Here is an 18,661-nt window from a genome sequence, read left to right as displayed (position 1 = left end):
AAGCACATCTGAGAGAGATGACTCCATTTCACTGCTTTATACATCCTTTGCTGAGAGATGAAAGCTTCACCTTCGAATAAACCTTCACTCAAAGATTTTAGATTTGAAGAAAAGAGACTATGAAGCTTTCTGTATGTAACATGATTTGCAAATATATTATGGCTATGGTATTTCTCAGAGGCTTTTCTAGATATAATTGACCTTCTTTGAGTCGCTGGTAATAGATCTTTGTCTAACATTTTTACCTGGAATACCTTAAAAGACTTTCATTGAAACAAATGTCTGTTATCACCATCTATCGCGGAGTGAGGTAACACAATGGTGATTGAGCCTATGATTGAGCCTATGACTGATGAAAGCCCTTGCAGTATTATTAAGAACTGGGTGTCTGTGGCGACATTCTCAGGAATTCCACACTGTTTGGATCTCTGGGAAATTATATCAGAGAGCGCACCCGTAATTACACCTTACCGCCATAGGTGCCGCCAAAGAGAATGAAAAAGAGATTTTAAGGAAATGCTATGGTTTGTTAAAGCTCGGCCTTTATGTTTTGTAAATTTACTGTTTTTGTCAATTGAGTCTGGAGAGCCTGCATAAAGGCTTCACTTCCCCATCTGAAAGGGCTGTGATAAAGCTGTGAAAATATTATCTCTATATGACGTACACCAAACTAACCCTTTAGCACTAGCTAACGTTGACTCTGCTAGTGCTAGTGTTCACATTATTCATAACCTCATTGATAACTTACTTTGGTAACCTACGTTACCTATGTCCCGTCACTGCTGTGAGAGACAATGTTAAAAACAGATCGATGCAGCAGAGATATCCTGAATTGTACCACCCAGTTTGGATAAACCTCCCAAAAGACTGCACCCTTCTTTTCCCATATTGCAGCTTGATAGCATCTTTAGCTGGTCCCTGTCTACTCGGTCAGCGTATCAACAGTTAGTATGATATCCTGAGAAAAGTTTCTCCTTATTTTTCCTGTTTCCATAAAGCCGGCAACACGTGTCACTCTCTGCACCTCTACGGTCTTTTCAAAATGAACTTGTCTTCATAGGAAATTTAGTTAGGTTTAGGAAACAAAACTACTTGGCTAGGTTTAGAAAGAGATTGTCGGTCGGCTTAAAATATCTACGAAAGGGTAGTTTCTGAAGTACACAAGATACGTGACAAAAACATTAACATTGACTTCTCGTTTGTCAGGGGGAATGAACTTTGGTCTCCAGGCTGAAAGATCGCTGGTTGTTGGACCCATCCCCCCTCCCCCCCGCTCTGTGTGCTTCAGAGATCTTTATACTTCCTCGTTCAAGATTAAGGGAATAACATACAACATATATCTACAAATTATGGTGCTTTACTTTTTGTAGGAATTTCTACGAATGCTTGATGAGACCAGGCCGACCTGGTAAATTCCGACATCTTTCAAACTCCTCAGTTTGAAATGCCGTCTTTCCTTTTTCTCTCTCCAATAAATGGCATCACAGCCTTTCTACAGCAGTTTTTTTCTCAGTGGAACTCTTGTTCCACTGAGTTCTCAGGGTAGTTCCCCTGCGTCTACTTCCACATGCATGAATATTACAATCATCTCACACAGCAGCCACCCCCAGGAGGCCGATGGCTCGCTGCCCACGTTCACTGATGAAGAGCCCTGGTTGGTCATGTTGTACACTCTCCACTGGTACATGGTACGTGGCCACAGAGAAGTTACATCATATAATCTCGAGACACTCAGCTTTACATAACACTTGATCATTTTACTACAGTAGTGGAGTGAGGTGAGCACAACACTGTGTTGGATCCAGGATTTGTATTTGCCATTAGTACAAGTGTACAAAGGCATTAGAATTGACCCTTCAATAAGCCCCTCCCCCCCTGGTCACTGCTGCTAAGCCTGTCAAGTTTTCACATCCGGCGTGCCAATATGGCGTTTTTAACAATATCATTGAGAGATACAAAGGTATCGAAAGATAACGGCAGCCTTCTGGAACAATAGTTCTGAAATATCAGAGAGAAGTAGACAGAAAGGACGACAACATGTATTTGAGAGCTACGTTCACAATGTAATTAGTCGGCAGAGTATTGTGAATGAAGGGGCCTTTAAAATGGAGGGAAAAGCTCGCCGCTCCCAATGAAAGCGTCAGACGCCCAACGTCTTGAAAACGCACGAGAAGGACAAACGTATATCCACAAGATGTCTGTAGGCAGAAAATTAGCCGCTGCTGTTTCTTCTCCAGCTACCATTGACGGTGACGTGCCCGTTCTGTCCCGGTACCTTTAGTCCGCAGAGGTTGCAGAGGGGAAGCTTTCTTTCTGAAATCCAGGATTAGCTTCCAGGTCTTGTTGGTGTAGTCGAGTGTCTCATTCACCATCGAGGGAAACAACAAGCAGTTGTTTCCCTCGATCAGTCCTTTTGTATGGTTGTGTCATCTGCAAATTTGAATGTTGATGGAAAAGATTTTTGATGAAATAGACTTCAATGTTGTGTGGGGAATCAGATGCTGAAAAGGGACTCAAATTCTTTAGTTTAGTAAAAGAAGAAGCATTCAAAAATGCAAATCTGAAAGTTGACTTTTTGGAAATGCAGCATTTTTACCTGACAACAGCAAAATGAATGAATGAAAAATGAATGAAAAATGTGAAATCTTTACATTCATTTGTAAATGTCGTAAAAATACAATGGATTACAAATTGCCCAAAATGATCATACTCAAAGTACCATTACCAGAGCGTGTCTTTAATTAACTTCCCTGATAATACAAATCCTTTGTTAAGGGAACATCAAAATTCTTCTTTCTATTTTTCTTTTATCTTCCTTTCTTGTAGACAAACGTTTGAAAGGATCAGACTGCATCAGTGACAGTCAGGGTTTGAGAAATTAACTGCTCAGCAGAGGGAAAGATTCTTCCTGCTTCTGCACCAGAGAGACGGCACACTGCACATATGGTGCCTTTCACTTTTACAGTCTGGACTCAAGACTCACTTTTGTTGTACAGGTAACTTCAGTGAGAAAGCTCCTACTTTTACAATTCAGATCTCACACAGAGGTTCCCAACCCAGTGTTAGAGGAAGCCTCTTTGGTTTCATGCATCGTTATCATAGAAGGTATATAAGATGTAGACGTAGTCTTCATGATGTCACCATCGCTTTGTAGACTGTGGTTTTGAAGCCTCGAGTTCGGCATTTCGGCCATCGACGGGGCCTTCCTTTGGACTATATGGGTAATAATCTTGTAATGTCAATCACAAGGTGGCCCCGCCCTAAAGCATTCTCTGCTTTATGGTCAATTTGACTCTAAATGGACCATAATTTACTCAAAAAACATCATGCTGTATCGAAGAAGACTTGACGACTGAGACCATAAACTCATGTTTACAATAGGCGCTTGGGAGTGCGTGCACGCCGTGACGGCGTTCATTCTTGCTCTTGAGTGCGCCTTCCACGTGTCTACACTGACAACAATGGATTTGAGTGCACAAAAAAACGTGACATTTGACGTCCCTTAAGACTTCTTTAGCCAATTCGGGAAACTCCGTTTTACAGATTTGTCGATTAAATCGATGAGTTGACAAAATTGTAGTACTGTATGACTAAGAATTTCTTTGGTCAAGCTCTACTAAATTGCTACAAAATCCTTTATTTAAGTAAAAAGTGTGTGTGAGCTTGTAACAGTGGGAGATGTGGGAGGAGGGACACGAAACATGTGGGAATACTCCTGCTAAAGGACTTGACACATCCGCACATATTTTCTTTGCTGACTTCCATCTTCATCAAGTTATTTTCTTCATCTCCACCGTATCGATTTCTTCCATCCTGCTGTGCGTCTGATCCACTCAGGAGGCTGCAGCTTCACCACCACTGAGCTTTTAGTTGTAGAGTTGTAGAGTTGCAGCAGGAATACGAATAGGTCCCTCTGTGACAGTGGTGGCAGCGTGTGCGTGTGTGGGTGTATCAGCACACACTGCAGGTATCCCCATGCCCCCCACCACCCACCCACCCACCCCCATGCAAAAGTCATTATCGGAGAGATTGCAGCCTGCAGACGCTCATACATCACTGTTAGCCTTCTTCTTTAAAGGATGAGCGGAGATTGATTAAAAGGAGAACCAAACTGAGAGGACGTTAGGAGTGTAGGAATTAATTACTGTTTCGAGTGAAGTTGTTTTAGTTGAGGAGCTGTACTTGTCTTCACACACGACCGTGTCCACGGCCGAGCAATGGACTGTAGACTGACTGAGGCGAGACCCCTGTTCAAGGTTACAGGAAGCATCCTCTCAGTTAAAATATGTCATGCATGTGCAATAGCATTATCCCGAATGGATATTGCGTGCATGTGCTCGCGGTGTGTTTGTGCCCGTGCATGTTTCACAGACGTTTACGGTCGACGTCTTTGAACCTCAGCTGGCGTTTTAATCACAGTGCCGCATCGGGGCCGATCGCTCTCAGCAGAGCGGCTTCAAGTGGATGGAACGAATCGCCACGTCGTGTTGTGAGGTGGAGTGTGACCCGCAGCCACGGGGAGTTATCAAGTGGGTGATTACAGTTCTCCAACTTTTTTCCTTTTTGTGAGTTTGACTTGACTTGTGTGGTGGAAAAAACTATTTAACAGTACCGAGTGAGTCCTATAATACTGAATACTGACACAAGAAACATTGAGAAAAGAAGTTTGTCTTTGGGATATTTATTCTCTGCAGAGAAGCCTTCATCATCGCACAAACTGCAGCGCAGTTTGCAGGAGGATGGGCCAAGAGTGCAGTCTGAGTATATCTTTTAAAGGGTCAGTCCAGGGAAGGTGTGTTTCTCAATAAGACATCTGTTTTTGTTCCTAATCTACACAATATACATACTCCCTACACTAAAGATTTACGACTGATCTAATCTAAACATTCCACAACACTCCCTCTCGATTACCTCCTTTGAAGGAAGCTACAGCAGACATCCCATATTGTATTATCTCACATTGAATAAAGGACATAAGAGAAGTCACAGTAGAAAAGTACTTAGCACAATGGAATTTTCTATCACACTTGAAAAACTAGTCAACACCCCAAAACCTGTCGGCGTGCCATCCCCTCGCACACTGTACACAATGGCTTTTGGATCAACCTAGACCAAAGAACAGAGCAATGCATGAATAGTGATGATGGAATAAAAGTGTCTGTTATATTGTTTGCCAACACACACAACAAGAAGGATTGTATTAGAAGGTCGTAAGTTAGGGAATATTTTTGTATATTACCCTATACCCCCATATTAGATAGATAGACAGACAGATAGATAGACTTTATTTCAGACTCAGGGTCCAGAAAGACAAATACATAAAAAGACAAACACAAACATTGACATGATATGAATAAAAGTTGAACAAGATCATGTGGAATTGGCTTCAAGCTATACGCTAGATAAAAGATGCATCGCTCCATTGTGCAGTGGTGTTACAGAGTGAAGCTTCTCGTACCTCATAAACAATATTTGGCTGACACCGTCATGCAGAGAAAACACAGTATTTCAAAATGAGCTGGTCAGAGCAGCTCTGAGGCTGTGCCTAGGTACAGTGGCAATTTGAACTAAATGCAAACATCAAAAGGCTAACATGCTCGTCGTGACAATGCTAACATGCTGATGTTTAGCAGGTTTAATGATTAACACCAATGTTCCCTCTAAACTGCGCGCTTGAGCAATCGCGCACTGCTCGCACATTCTCAGCGCACAAGAAAATCTATGCAGCGCATAAAATAAAATTCAACATAAACGTATTAATTAATATCTAATATTAGTCCTAATCTTATCTAATCAATTAAACCAATAATAATAATAATAATAATAATTTTGTTTTCTGTACTATTTTGCAACGTAACTCAGTGAGTGACAGGTGTCCAGCCAATGATACGATTCGGTTCACTTACGCTACGCAGCCAATCATAGCATTGACACTATTGCCCTGCCCATTCGCGCCGTGCAGGTTAGCTAGCTATCAATAGTGCGGCGGAGTTACGAGACGCAAATGCCCCTTATCCCCCCTTATCATGGCGAAACGAACGGGCAGCGACATAAAGTCAAAGCAAGAAGGAGACGAAGCCATCAACCTGGACAAAGTGTACAACCATTGGAGAAGTGAGAAGGACAGACGTGAAAAATAAGGTAAAATTTAAGTCAGATTTGTGCATATTCTAGTGACATTTATTAAGATTTTTTACTTATGGATATTAATCATTAAATTATGTTACTACTAGATAATTTATGGGTAGTAGAAATGATAATAAAAAACTGAGTAATTACATATTTTACAGACAGAGTTACAGGAATTTACACTGTATCACACAAGCTACAGCACACGTCATTGTGCAAAATGTGAATGTTTTAATGTGAACAAAATGTTATGTCTGAAAGGTGTATATGTATCATTTCTTCCAGAACAGGACCTCACACAGGCCAAAGCAAGACTCTTCCCATGGCCAAGCAGGACTCTCACATAAAACATACTACACATCTCATGAACAACAAGATTTTTGTCTTTTTCCTTTAAAGTTTGTCAAATCAGTTATATTAAAAGTAAACTAGTGAAAATTGCTGCTGTAATTTGATTCTTTTAATAAGCCATGTAACTTGCTATGATCCAAGGTTTTGAACAGGTGTGATACTGGTGTGTGGCCACAGCGTGCACATCTGATGTTGCTCACAGTGGTCCTCAGTGTGCTCAGGGAGCTTGTGTGTATGCCCAGACACATGAAAAATTAGAGGGAACATTGATTAACACCTACCTAGATCAGCGTGTTAGCATGATAACATTTGCTAATTAGCAGGGTAACACAAAGTAGAGCTGAGGCTGAGTTTTTAAAGCTATGTGGTCATAAACCACATGACCTGGTGGTGGCGCTAGAGGAAGAGTCAGGGGGTCACCGAAGTCATTAGGATGAATCCTCTGGGAAACATGAATGTGTGTTCTAAAGTTTATGCCGATCAAGTAGATCAAGTTGAGACAAGCTATGAGCAAACAAATGCTTGAAAGCCAGTCTGAAGAAGAATGTTAAAAGGTGAAGCTGATTACAGGCTACAGTAGCCCACTGCATGTCTCCATCCAGCTTTAAAGTGCTTTTGTGTTTTTTGTATGTAGCAGACATGATATGTTCACCACAAAATCCCATTCACAAGTAGAAGTCAAGGGAGTCTGGAAGTGTTATCAGCTAATCTCATCAATACTTCCTGGTTGAAGGCAATCGCTGAGGACACCAACAATCAGCTCAATGTAAACAGTAATAAAACATCAATACAATAAATACAAATAAAAAGAAAAATTGTAGAAGAGAAAAAGAATAAGATAGAAAAATAATATATTAATATTATTGATATTGAATGCTCTTGGATAAACATGGTACAATATCCATGCTTAACACCAGCCCGTTAGCATCAGCTAACTTAGCCTGTGAGCACACTAACAAAAGACTCTTTCCATTTTGCCTAAACATTATATCTGTAAAACATATGTGTGTGGATAGAAATGATTAAGGATTATGCCACGATGTGCCGAGACACCGTAAGGCGCTTGGGAGGCCAAACATGTTTCCGTTGAAACGAGGGAAATCATGTCTTGGTGCATTCAAACTTGATTTACATGAATTTTAGCTGTATCTACATGTATTGATATGTAATGACTGTGTGTGTGCGTGTGCGTGTGCGTGTGCGTGTGTGTGTGTGTGTGTGTGTGTGTGTGTGAGAGAGAGAGAGAGAGAGAGAGAGACAGCTCAGAATGATCTCAAAACTTGTGGAGACAAACTGGAGGAAAATATCTATTCAACAAGACAAACATTTGTTTTTGTCCCAGTTTGATTTCCTTAACTCCCATTCTGTCTGCCATCTGTTATTTCCATCACTTTCTCTCCTTTTTGCTCTTTTCGCTGAATTTAGTAATCTTCCGGCTTTGGGGTGAGTGCAACATTTTCCCTCAAGTTTTCATCGCGTGAAAAAGTTGCTTATTTTTGCCTCATTTGACACCAACAACAACAAACTTGCCACGCATCTTTACGGTGACTTTGTTTGCAATGAATCCGCTTCTAACATTTGCTTTGCGTTGAGTTAGGCAGAATTTCTGAAAGCGTGCCTGTTAATCTGGAGCGGGTTTATGAGACGCACGAGGAGGTGCTGCAACAAAGCATCCTTCAGCAAGCTTAAAGGCAGAGTACTGAACCCCCTTTTTGATCGGACCAACCTACGATGAAGGACGTGATTTGTCAGTTGTTTCCATTCACGTATTTTCATGCACATTTTGAAGTATGGCTTTAGAGAAGCTGTATGGAAACGGCAACATTCAATCAAATTTCCTCAATTGATCAAAACGTTTGTGGTGCATAACTTATAGCATCAACTTCTGAGCAAACTACACTGTAGCTGGGTTCATTCGCTCCAAACTAGTTGATGGAAACGGCCTAATTTGCATTTCTTTTTTTCACATTTCAATAGTTTACTTGACAATTGAATAGAAACAGGACTAGCTGCAGTTAGCTTTTGCTGCTGGATGCTGGATACACTAATGTTAGCACCAAACTCTTCCTCACTTCCCTGCGGTACGCCGTGGACCGGGAGCCAAGCAGTCGGGCCCGCCACGAAAGAGGAACGTGTTTACGGCACTACTTTATCTGAAACTCATAAACATGTTTTTCAAAAGACTACATCAAAATGGGGTGGTCAAAGCCTAAAATGGACATTTAATACAGGAATGGACACAGGTTTAGCTCTCAGCTAAAACTCTGATATCTGCCATGAACCTTTCTCCCAACATCATCCCCTCACTGTAGGATTTCTCCGTGTGCTCAAGCTCCCAAGCGCCCATTATGTTTTTGGCCTTTGGTCACAGGTCAAACAGCTGAATCCACGTCTAATAGGACATTGCATTGAACAGCAATTATCTCATTTGTCTAATCATCTGTCTTTTGCAATCGGCATGTTGTCATTTAATGTGTTGGAAGATGTTTTGATTGATTTTGTCATAGTTTTTGTTTTCCAGGGGTACTTTTTATTTTATTTTATTTTGAATGTGGTGAACAAACAAATGTCTTTGCTCATATTTTTCAGTACCGGCTTTACTTTATGTACAAGCTTTAACATGAAAGGTGGGGGCAACACATTGTTAATCATAAGATATGACTTTATTAATCCCGAATTCTTGTGCCAGAGTTTCATTAAAGATTACAACAGCAGAATATCAAAACACAATAGACTAAAAATATAAACACATATGAACAATAGAATAACAATTATTAAGTGTTAAGAAATACTACTAACACCATTGCAAAATAGAACACAATAGCAATAAGAGAACGGTGAATAAATAATGTAAAAACTGTATATCTCAAGTAAAATATAACAACAAATATTAAATACAAGAGTAAAATACAAAGTGTATAAGAAGTGATACTAACACAAGTAGTGTTATTATCATTTAGTTTGAACTATTAGTCCATTTAATTTCTTGGTACAGTATTGGTGTACACATATTGTTTTTGGGGCAAAGAATGACCATGACCAACTCCTGCAGCAGCTTATAGTACAACCACAAATACCTGCAGGAGGAGTCTGCTGTGTCTCCATTGTTCCTCAGTCTCTCTCTCTCACTCTCTCTCTCTCTCGCTCTCTGTCTCTGTCTCGCTCTCTGTCTCTCTCTCTCTCTCTCTCGCTCTCTCGCTCTCTCTCTCTCTCTCTCTCTCTCTCTCTCTCTCTCTCTCTCTCTCTCTCTCTCTCTCTCTCTCTCTCTCTCTCTCTCTCTCTCTCTCTCTCTCTCTCGTCTCTCTCTCGCTCTCTCTGTCTCTCTGTCTCTCTGTCTCTGTCTCTGTCTCACTCTCTCTCTCTCTCTCTCTCTCTCTCTCTCTCTCTCTCTCTCTCGCTCTCTGTCTCTCTGTCTCTGTCTCGCTCTCGCTCTCTCACAGTGGGATTCCAGGGAAGAAGTGTGGAACCATCATCTTCTCCGCCGAGGAGCTCAGTAACTGCCGGGTTCGTACCAGATCAAACTCAGGACACTGTTTCATGAGGCACACACACACACACACACACACTCTGTGATATCAGCAGTCCGACACGGGGTCAGAAAGCTGTCAGGTTTCCGTGTTTCCATTTTTAACTTTGCGGAGTGAATTTAAATGGCCACACAGACAGAATAATTTTGTCATTGGCATCAAGTGGAGGGAAAGTGAATTTGTACTTTTCCTTCAAAGCGATGATGAGAGGTGCTCATGAATTATTTATCCAAGTCTATAGTTCACTTTTCTTGTCACGGTGGGTAAATAATAAGACACTCCAATCAAAGAGAGAAGCACACACACACACACAAACACACAAACATGCTCCCATGGTATTACAGTCCTCACTTCTATGCAAACACATGCAATTCCATGCATGCTGCTAATGATTTGAATACCGAGGAAGCAGTTTGCTGTAATGTTGACACAGAATTAAGTTGAACCTTCCTGATACTCTATTCTGCATTTGAATGTGAGGAAGGTGAAACTCACGCTTTATAGCAGCGATGGTGGTATACTGCAGAGTCCTTGAAGGCTTCAGAATATGAAGTTTACATTTACATGTTTTAGCTATGGTTCATGATGGCCTGTGTCTGTCCCTGGTTCGTTTTATTTTAATGTATCAGTTCTGTCTATCCAAGGTTTTAAGTTTACTAACAACCCAGCGTGTCAGACATTAGATGTTAGACCAGTGCAAAAACTGCCTGTAGTGTATTGGGGCAAAACTTCAATTATAAGAAAAAAAAAGAAAGACCTGTACACCTGTCTGTGTTTGTTTCAGCTGTCAGCCGGTCGCACAGTGAGACTTTAAACCCGTGTCAGACTGATAAACTTCAGCAGTGGTTTTAAACAGGACTGCTAACTTTAAGAACTCATTACATTAAAATTACTTCAGATTTGAGGTAAGTTAAAAGTTCTCTCTATGAGACTCAGAGCATATTTTTGTCTCCCCACGTTTCTCAACAAAGCGACTGCCGAGCACTAACAGTGCTAAAAGCAATAACAGTGCAAACGACAGCAGCTGTGATGAGAGAGCTAACAGTCTTTACCTTCGGGGGAACCATAGACCGTATAGGAATTGGAAGTAGTCACCGTGACCTATTGGTTTGTTGACTACGGTTTCAAAGCCTCAAGTTTTGCATTTTGTTTATGTAACACAAGAGGGTGGAACTAAGTACAACTGAATGCTGAAGACATTTTTAGGAGACCAAAATGTTACAATTAACTTTCATACAGTTAAAACACACTGAAAGGGTTCAAACACGGACAACTTCCAGACCGGACAACGCCGTAGAGACCTGTCAATCACAAGGTAGCCCCGCCCCTAAAGCATAGTCCGTGTATTGCAGAAGACTTGAAACTATCAAGAAGTGAAGTCAGAAGTAGGGTCATTTTTTCATAGACTTCTGTACAACCAGACTTCTTCATGCAGCCAGAAGAGTCAACCGATGATGGCCATTATAAATAATGCAAGTTTACGGATTGGCTTTAATGGCATTTTGGTAATTTGGTAATTTGTTGTTGAAAAAAGCTAATAAATCCCAGTATATTTTATCGCATTGCTTACCATGTTGCTAAATGTTAAGAATCGCAATGAGCTCGTATTATGACTTAAGTATCGTGATAACGTATCGTGGTGCCTCTGGGAATCCCGTATATTGCACTTATTTTTACCTCATTAAGTTAATTAAGATCATATAAATCCACTTTAAACTAATACAATCTGGTGTTGGCCATAGCAGCTATACGTACTGTGTGAAGTAAAGTGAACTAATGAGTAAACGGTGTAAACGATAAACTGTTGTTCTCCAGGACACAGCCACCATGCAGCTCTGTGCCAACAAGCTGGACAAAAAGGATTTCTTCGGCAAGTCCGACCCTTTCCTCGTCTTCTACCGGAGCAACGAGGATGGGACGTAAGTTTGTGTTTGCGGAAGATGCTTGTGTTGTACAATCCATCTGTTTGTCCTTCAGTGGAGGCGAGTGTCCTGCTCATCTGTCGCCAAACTTCCCTTGTTAGTGACAGTGACTGAAAACCTGCCAGCAGATTTCTCTGTTGGATCCAGTCCCATGAGAAGTTTGAAGGCTTCTTATCCGTCGGATGGAAGAAGGTTTAATAGATTTTCTTGACACCGAGACAGAAAGTTCTAATCTGTACTTACTGTATCCTTCAATATTTCAGACATGCAGCTCAGAATCCAAACCCTCCGTGATACAGTTCTGTCTCATGCTGAAATGCATTTCAAATGTGTGTCAGAGTGAGCTAGCTCCAGGTAGCAAAAAGTATTATACATACACACTCGTATATTCCTTGTCTCTTTGTGTTTCCAGGTTCACCATCTGCCACAAGACTGAGGTGATCAAGAACAATCTGAACCCCGTTTGGCAGCCGTTCACCATTCCTGTTCGGGCACTCTGTAATGGAGACTATGACAGGTGAGGCGACAGCACGGGGGTCAGAGGTTAATGTTATTGTGATCCACCTCACCTCTATGGAGATTTTAGTTTTATCTGCTGGCAGGTGATAAATGACCTTGTGTTCATCCTGTTGGTTGTAAGCAGTTTAAGTCATCCTGAATGCACTATAAATCTATTAATAATGAACGTATGTCAGTACATGTGACCTGGAGAAACTACTGGATACACATGACGTCCACAAAGGGAGGAACTAAAATATACAGTATGAAAAATGTAAATCTACATCAGACATTTGCATAGATGCTTAGATGCATGCTTAGATGCATAGATGATATGGTTGAGAGCCATTCTAAAAACGTAAACCTCTGATCCTGGACACATTACTGTTTTTTAGAGGCTGTAGTGGACTCAGGGAAGATATGAGTTTCATATGGAACTAGCAGACCAGATGAATCCACTGCTACCAACCATGTCAGCCTGCTAAATAACGCTGCGAACTTAGGCTCAATTTTGTCGAGGGACAACTGGCGTGGCAACTTTTGATTGGGTCCCTTGATGTCTCACTTCAACATATGAATGAAAATGGGTTCTAAAGTACACACTCGTCTCCCCCTTACAGACATGCCCACTTTATGATAATCACAAGCAGTTTGGGGCAAAAGCCTAGCAGTTGTGTGCAATATAAATATGATATTTTAGCCTTTTCTAAATGGTATGTTTTAACATTTCTGCATATTGGGCTCCCTAAACAGTCTTGGAATTGCATGAAGTGGGGTTTGACTGGAAAGCTGAGACCCTTCAATGAGCCCAGTTGTATTCACGTGTGATGATTCACGTGTGATGATTCATGTGTGATGCTTTTTGTCCACATAGTAGCCATTTCACATAGTGAGACCGTTTTGTGAAACCTGTTGTGACTGGGAGAATAATCACACCCACAAACCAGAGACCGAGGCCATTCAGAGCTTTCCTAACTATTAACATGAAGTGGGTTTAAGTGGTTACCATCCAATCACCGAAAAAATTCAGTTCTATTAGAAACCTACGAATATCCCACGTTTTAGACACCAAATCATAGCATGGGTTCCCTCAGCCTGTATTTGGGACTGGAATTTGTTTGTTTGTAGCGACCACGCCCCCGGCCTTTTTTTGAGACTCTCATTGGTTGACTTTGATCTACTTGGATCCTCGTCAGGTCAGCATGAACTGAGATCAACATGAACATGTGGCATTCAGTAAGTGTGCAGGCGATACCTTCTTCCTTATTGATGCTGTTCTGACTGCCTTGCACCTAAGTGAAGTGTGTATAATGAATCTTACATAATATGTGCATCATATAAGATTATATATATATATATATATATATATATATATATATATATATATATATATATATATATATATATATATATATATATATATATATATATAATAAAAAACAAATTACATCCAGTACTAATGAGAAACAACACATGAATGTACATGGACCTGATGTTCTAGACTGGCTAAGAGTAGACTGCTATGACAAGCTAATTAATGCTCTGTTGGTAATGTTAGAACACATTTTGGTTCTTCATTTATAACATAAGTTTTTAATCACTTTTTTACTCCTGGAAATTATTTGTTTGATAAACTGTTGCTTTAGGGAGAGAGGGAGAGTTTACAAAGCAATTTGCTGCATTTGTTAATTGTTTGTCAGATTTGTTATTTGAGCTCATTAGCTAGGCGACTGTGAGTTTCCCTTTATTTAAACTGCGACTGGAAATACTGACTTCCTTAGATGTTGTTTTTCTTTTGACAAAAGTAAAGTAAAGCCAAATTAAACTATGTGAAGATGAGGTTGGACCCTGTGCTGGTCAGAATAATGCCAGCAGTCGGCCATGCTCTCAGTCTCAGGCCAGTGCTGGTGTTATTGAGACCAACATGGAGGCAATGCAGCGGCAATCTCACAAGTTATTTATTTATTTACACCACAGACTATGTAAGAAGTGGAATTGGAATCGTGGAATTTCACGGGTATTGTTATCTACTGTTGTGACATCCCTACTGTACACACAGCTGCACCTGTTTAGCTGTCAGAAGTTTTAAGTGATGTAAGTGAAATCCGGTTACAAAGGGCTAATAACATGTTATTACTGAGGCAGGTTAGCCGCGGTTAACTGCCCGGGCTCATATGTCTCACATAATTAGTGATCATTTGAATTTGACAGTTTAAAATGTCGACATTAATACATAATTTAGCGCTGTGCTGTTAGGACCTTGATTATTCTACAGCACACTGGTTGTACTGGTTGATTCTGGGTTGGAATCAAGATGCAATGTGTATTCTTCTGTGTGCACCATTGTACTTTGAATATTCCGTTATGCTACTGGCCCACTATGACAAAGAACATGCCAAGTATTATCCACTCAGGGTTATATATAGAAGTGTTGCATATAAGGATCAGTACCAAGTATAAGTATAGGTCTATTCCTTTAAAAGCCTCCTTTATGACATCAGACATTGTTTATCATATAATGTGAATCCTTTTTCTTTTTTACTGGTTTGTGTTAAAAAGTGAAACTTCCTATTAATTGTTTACTTCCTTCACTTTACATAAACTGTTGATCCCTCTCCCGCTGACGTTTCTCTTCCTCACCCTCACACTCTTCCTCCTCTCCGTGATTCTCGCATCTGTCCGTCTCACCTCCAGGACGGTCAAGGTGGACGTATACGACTGGGACAGAGACGGGAGGTGAGTTCTCACGCTCTCAATCCGCCTTTTCTTTTCTTTTTTCCTTTATTCATTTTCAGCTCAAGATTGGATACCTCAAATGTCACACCTTGTCTGACCCGAACGAACCGGGGGGGGGGCATTTCAGTCTTGATTATTACGCACTAGAACTGAAGGAGGGCTCCACCCGCCTGGCACGCTGAGTAATAAATCAAGAACAACCAGCAGGTGAAAGGACAGGGGGGTCGGGGTTGATGTGCACTGACCGCAGCACCGACACAGCTTCTCTCTCTCACTGACGGCGTGTTACTGCAGGGGCTCACAGGAAACCTTGTGTGCTTTTTCAGGCTCTCTGGCCTTTCGTTGCTGCTCTCCAACAATTTCAGTTGGTTGAAATTCTTGTGGTATTTTTTTATCATAAATCCACAGTCCCAGATTTCCACCGAAAATATTAGGCAGTTTGCTGTTGCAGACTGCGAGATTAGCTGTGGACAGACAATGAGGTGCACTCTCACTCACAGACCGCAAACAAATGTGCGTGATCGCATGATTCTACTGGAGGAGATAATAATAAGAAACAGAAAGCGAAAGGTACAGAAACATTTTTCAGTTGATTCTTTCCATAATGATGTCAGACTCTTCTAAATATGAGCCTGTTGGAGACTAAAACAAGCACATTTAGTGGACGTAGTTGACAATGAGGAATTGTCCCGAGAGATTGTATTGCGGTCTGTTAATTGGCTGACGTCTGCAGCATTATCCCTCAATAATGGACCAATTTCAAAAATTGTTGTCCCCATTAGTCACTTAGATACAAAGACGTTGTGAAATGTAAAATATTTAAGTTCCCCTTTTTCGTGTGAGTACTACCATTAAATTACCACCAGTGTTGGGCAGATTCCTTAAAAAGTGTAATGAATTACTCATTACATAAAGAACAAACATTTAAAAACATAACTTCACCAATTACTCAACAGTAAAAGTATTGAGCAGAATTGCTTGTCACATTACTTTCACTATTTAGCAACATCTCATGTTGTGCGTTTCACATATGTAGAAATAGAAACCAATTAGGAGAGCTCACCCCAAACACTTTTCTATTCTGACACAATGTTTACTCAGTTTTTTAACCATATAACGTCACAATTTTTCTGAAGTTAACCTACTGTATAATCACTGAGGCCGGAACATCTCATTATAAACTATGTAGTCCTTTAAAATGTAAATATTTATCCGGTATATTACAGTAATATATACATTATATCGACTGCTAACGGGACAAGTGACACAGTGTTGAATATAAGAGGTAAAAGGAGGGCAGACATGTTGTGATAACTAAAATAAAGAAACTACCTACACTTCCCTTTCTTCTTCTGTCTCATTCTTTACCGAAGCCTCATTGCTTTGTTTCGGTCTCCTCCCCTCCCCCCTTCTTATCTTATCAACCTCCTTCTTTCCCACTGGGAGATGATTGCTTGTTGTTTGCTCCTTGATAATTCCCCCTCCAAATAGCAGCATTACATAGGCAGCGTTGGTGTCACGCAGCTTCAGGTGGTGATATATTTGGATGCAGAGATGATCTGAGGGCATGCAGGGAGTTGATATTTGCCAGTCTGATGATGCTAGAGGGGATTTGTTTTCCTGTTCAGATGAAAAATCATGTGTTGAACCTTCTTTCTCCTAAGGATCCACCCAAGAGGAGGAGATTTAAGGGCCGGGCTTTCCCTTCTGGCACAGATCAAGTGCAGTGACCGTACACTATGGAAGTAGTGGAATTACATGCAAATTCAGATTTATTATATCTCTATATGTTGTTAGATTAATAGATAACCCTTGACATAGCAGTATAGCAGACATATATGTATATATACATATGTATATAATTTATATATAAATATAAATGTATGTATTTATATATATGTATTAATATATGTGTATATATATATATATATAAATTGAAATAGATAAGTAAATTGTGTTCACCTTTCAAACTACCATTTTCAAATGATATCCCAGGGTGATAGATCCACCGGTTGTCGCGATCATTTTGGAAGCGGTCAGTATGACTGCTGTTAACAGATTAGTCTAAATATTGTAGTGATGCTCATAATGCTGCAAGATGGATGCCCTGGCTCTGTTGGGTCTACGTGAATGGAAGAATTAGGAGGGAACGAGTGTTCAGGGATCACCTCGCACATAAGCACCTCCACTTCTGTGTCAAGAAAAAACGAATTGGTCCTTCTCTTGGGTATCGCCATGATTTACCGGAGAAGAAACCTTGATCAGCAGGCTCTCTATGCATCATCATGAATGAGGTACCCTGCATTGATAATCTATTGTTGAATGTGGGCGTCTAGAGGGCAGGAAATGAGGCTGATATAAATTGAGCACTGGCAGACGTACGTAAAGTTGTATTAATCAAAATATGTTTGACGTAAAGACATTACCTCATCCGTACGTACGCAAACATTAACTGTGGATCCTACTCACCGTCTTATAAATGATACCTCTGGAGAGGAAATAACTGAATTAATTGATAGCCGGAGCGACACCCAAGTAACTGGCTAATTAATGAAAACACATACAATTGTACTACAAAGTTAAATATGTCACAGTGTGAATCATTGGCCTGGAGTCATCTTCTACCCTTTGGTGTTGCATATTTGGGATGTTGGGTATTGTAAGAAATTTGAGCAAAAAACTGTAGTTAGTAGATATAATAAAAGTGTTTAATAATTCATAATTAAGAATTCATAATTCATCATAAACATAAGGGTCTTGGGAATGCATCATTAAGATAAACATAAAGTGATGTAGGATTAGTAGCTAAAAGACATGAAGCTTCTGCCAAGTTGCAGAAGTTTAACTTTCATACTGAAGGATTATTATAGAAGGGATTAAACAATAACTGACAGTCATTGAATGTGTTAGGAACTCAGGGAAAGAGAGTCATGGAGACAGGCGTTTACTGAAGTGCATAGAGAAGTTAGCCAATAGCAATTGAGATAGACGGAAGGGGAGGAGTCGCGAACGAATATGTGGGCGGGTTAGAAAGTGTTTTTCTGCCTCTTTTAGCGTGTGGATCTCCGGGACGGCTGTGTCCTGGGACCAGAGGTAGTTTTTTCCAAACGGGGTTAATATTGTGATATTTCATAGGAGTATGTACTCCAATGTTTAACTGTAATCGTACTTGCATCAGTGGGTTTAAATCCTTTTAACTGTAAACCAGTTTTGGTAGCGTTATTATTGCAGCGTGTCGACTGTACAAAGCAGCCGGACACACGTGTGGTCTGGCCTCCTCCACGCTGGGGTGCGTTTCATCCCCAACAGTATACATAGTCAAACATTTAATTCCTATCCTATTCCTCTCCTGGAAAGTCTCTTTGGAGAAGCTGGTCACAGCTCACACCGTGCTGTTTCAGATTGATTTTAAACTGAAAGTAGTCACAGACTTCCACATGGCTAAAAAAAGAGTTTTAAAGTTGATGCTCAGCGTAAGAGTCACACTTGATTTAAAAT

General features: G+C 40.5%; 1 protein-coding gene across 1 annotated transcript in view; it reads left to right on the top strand.

Moving 5' to 3' along the window:
* LOC306775204 (copine-9-like) overlaps nt 1-18,661 on the top strand; it is a gene marked incomplete at its 5' end in the record, with an annotated part of 176,786 nt that overhangs the window by 119,102 nt on the left and 39,023 nt on the right. The window contains 4 exons of the mRNA XM_079265512.1: nt 9,921-9,984; nt 11,823-11,926; nt 12,342-12,446; nt 15,122-15,163. Coding sequence (XP_079121638.1) covers nt 9,921-9,984; nt 11,823-11,926; nt 12,342-12,446; nt 15,122-15,163 — 315 coding nt within the window. The remainder of the gene's footprint in view (nt 1-9,920; nt 9,985-11,822; nt 11,927-12,341; nt 12,447-15,121; nt 15,164-18,661) is intronic.

The sequence above is a fragment of the Melanostigma gelatinosum genome (assembly GCF_949748355.1).
Source record: "Melanostigma gelatinosum genome assembly, chromosome: 3".
Classification (NCBI taxonomy): Eukaryota; Metazoa; Chordata; class Actinopteri; order Perciformes; family Zoarcidae; genus Melanostigma; species Melanostigma gelatinosum.
The sequence above is the reverse complement of the archived record's forward strand: the minus strand, read 5'-3'. Positions and strand labels throughout refer to the sequence as shown.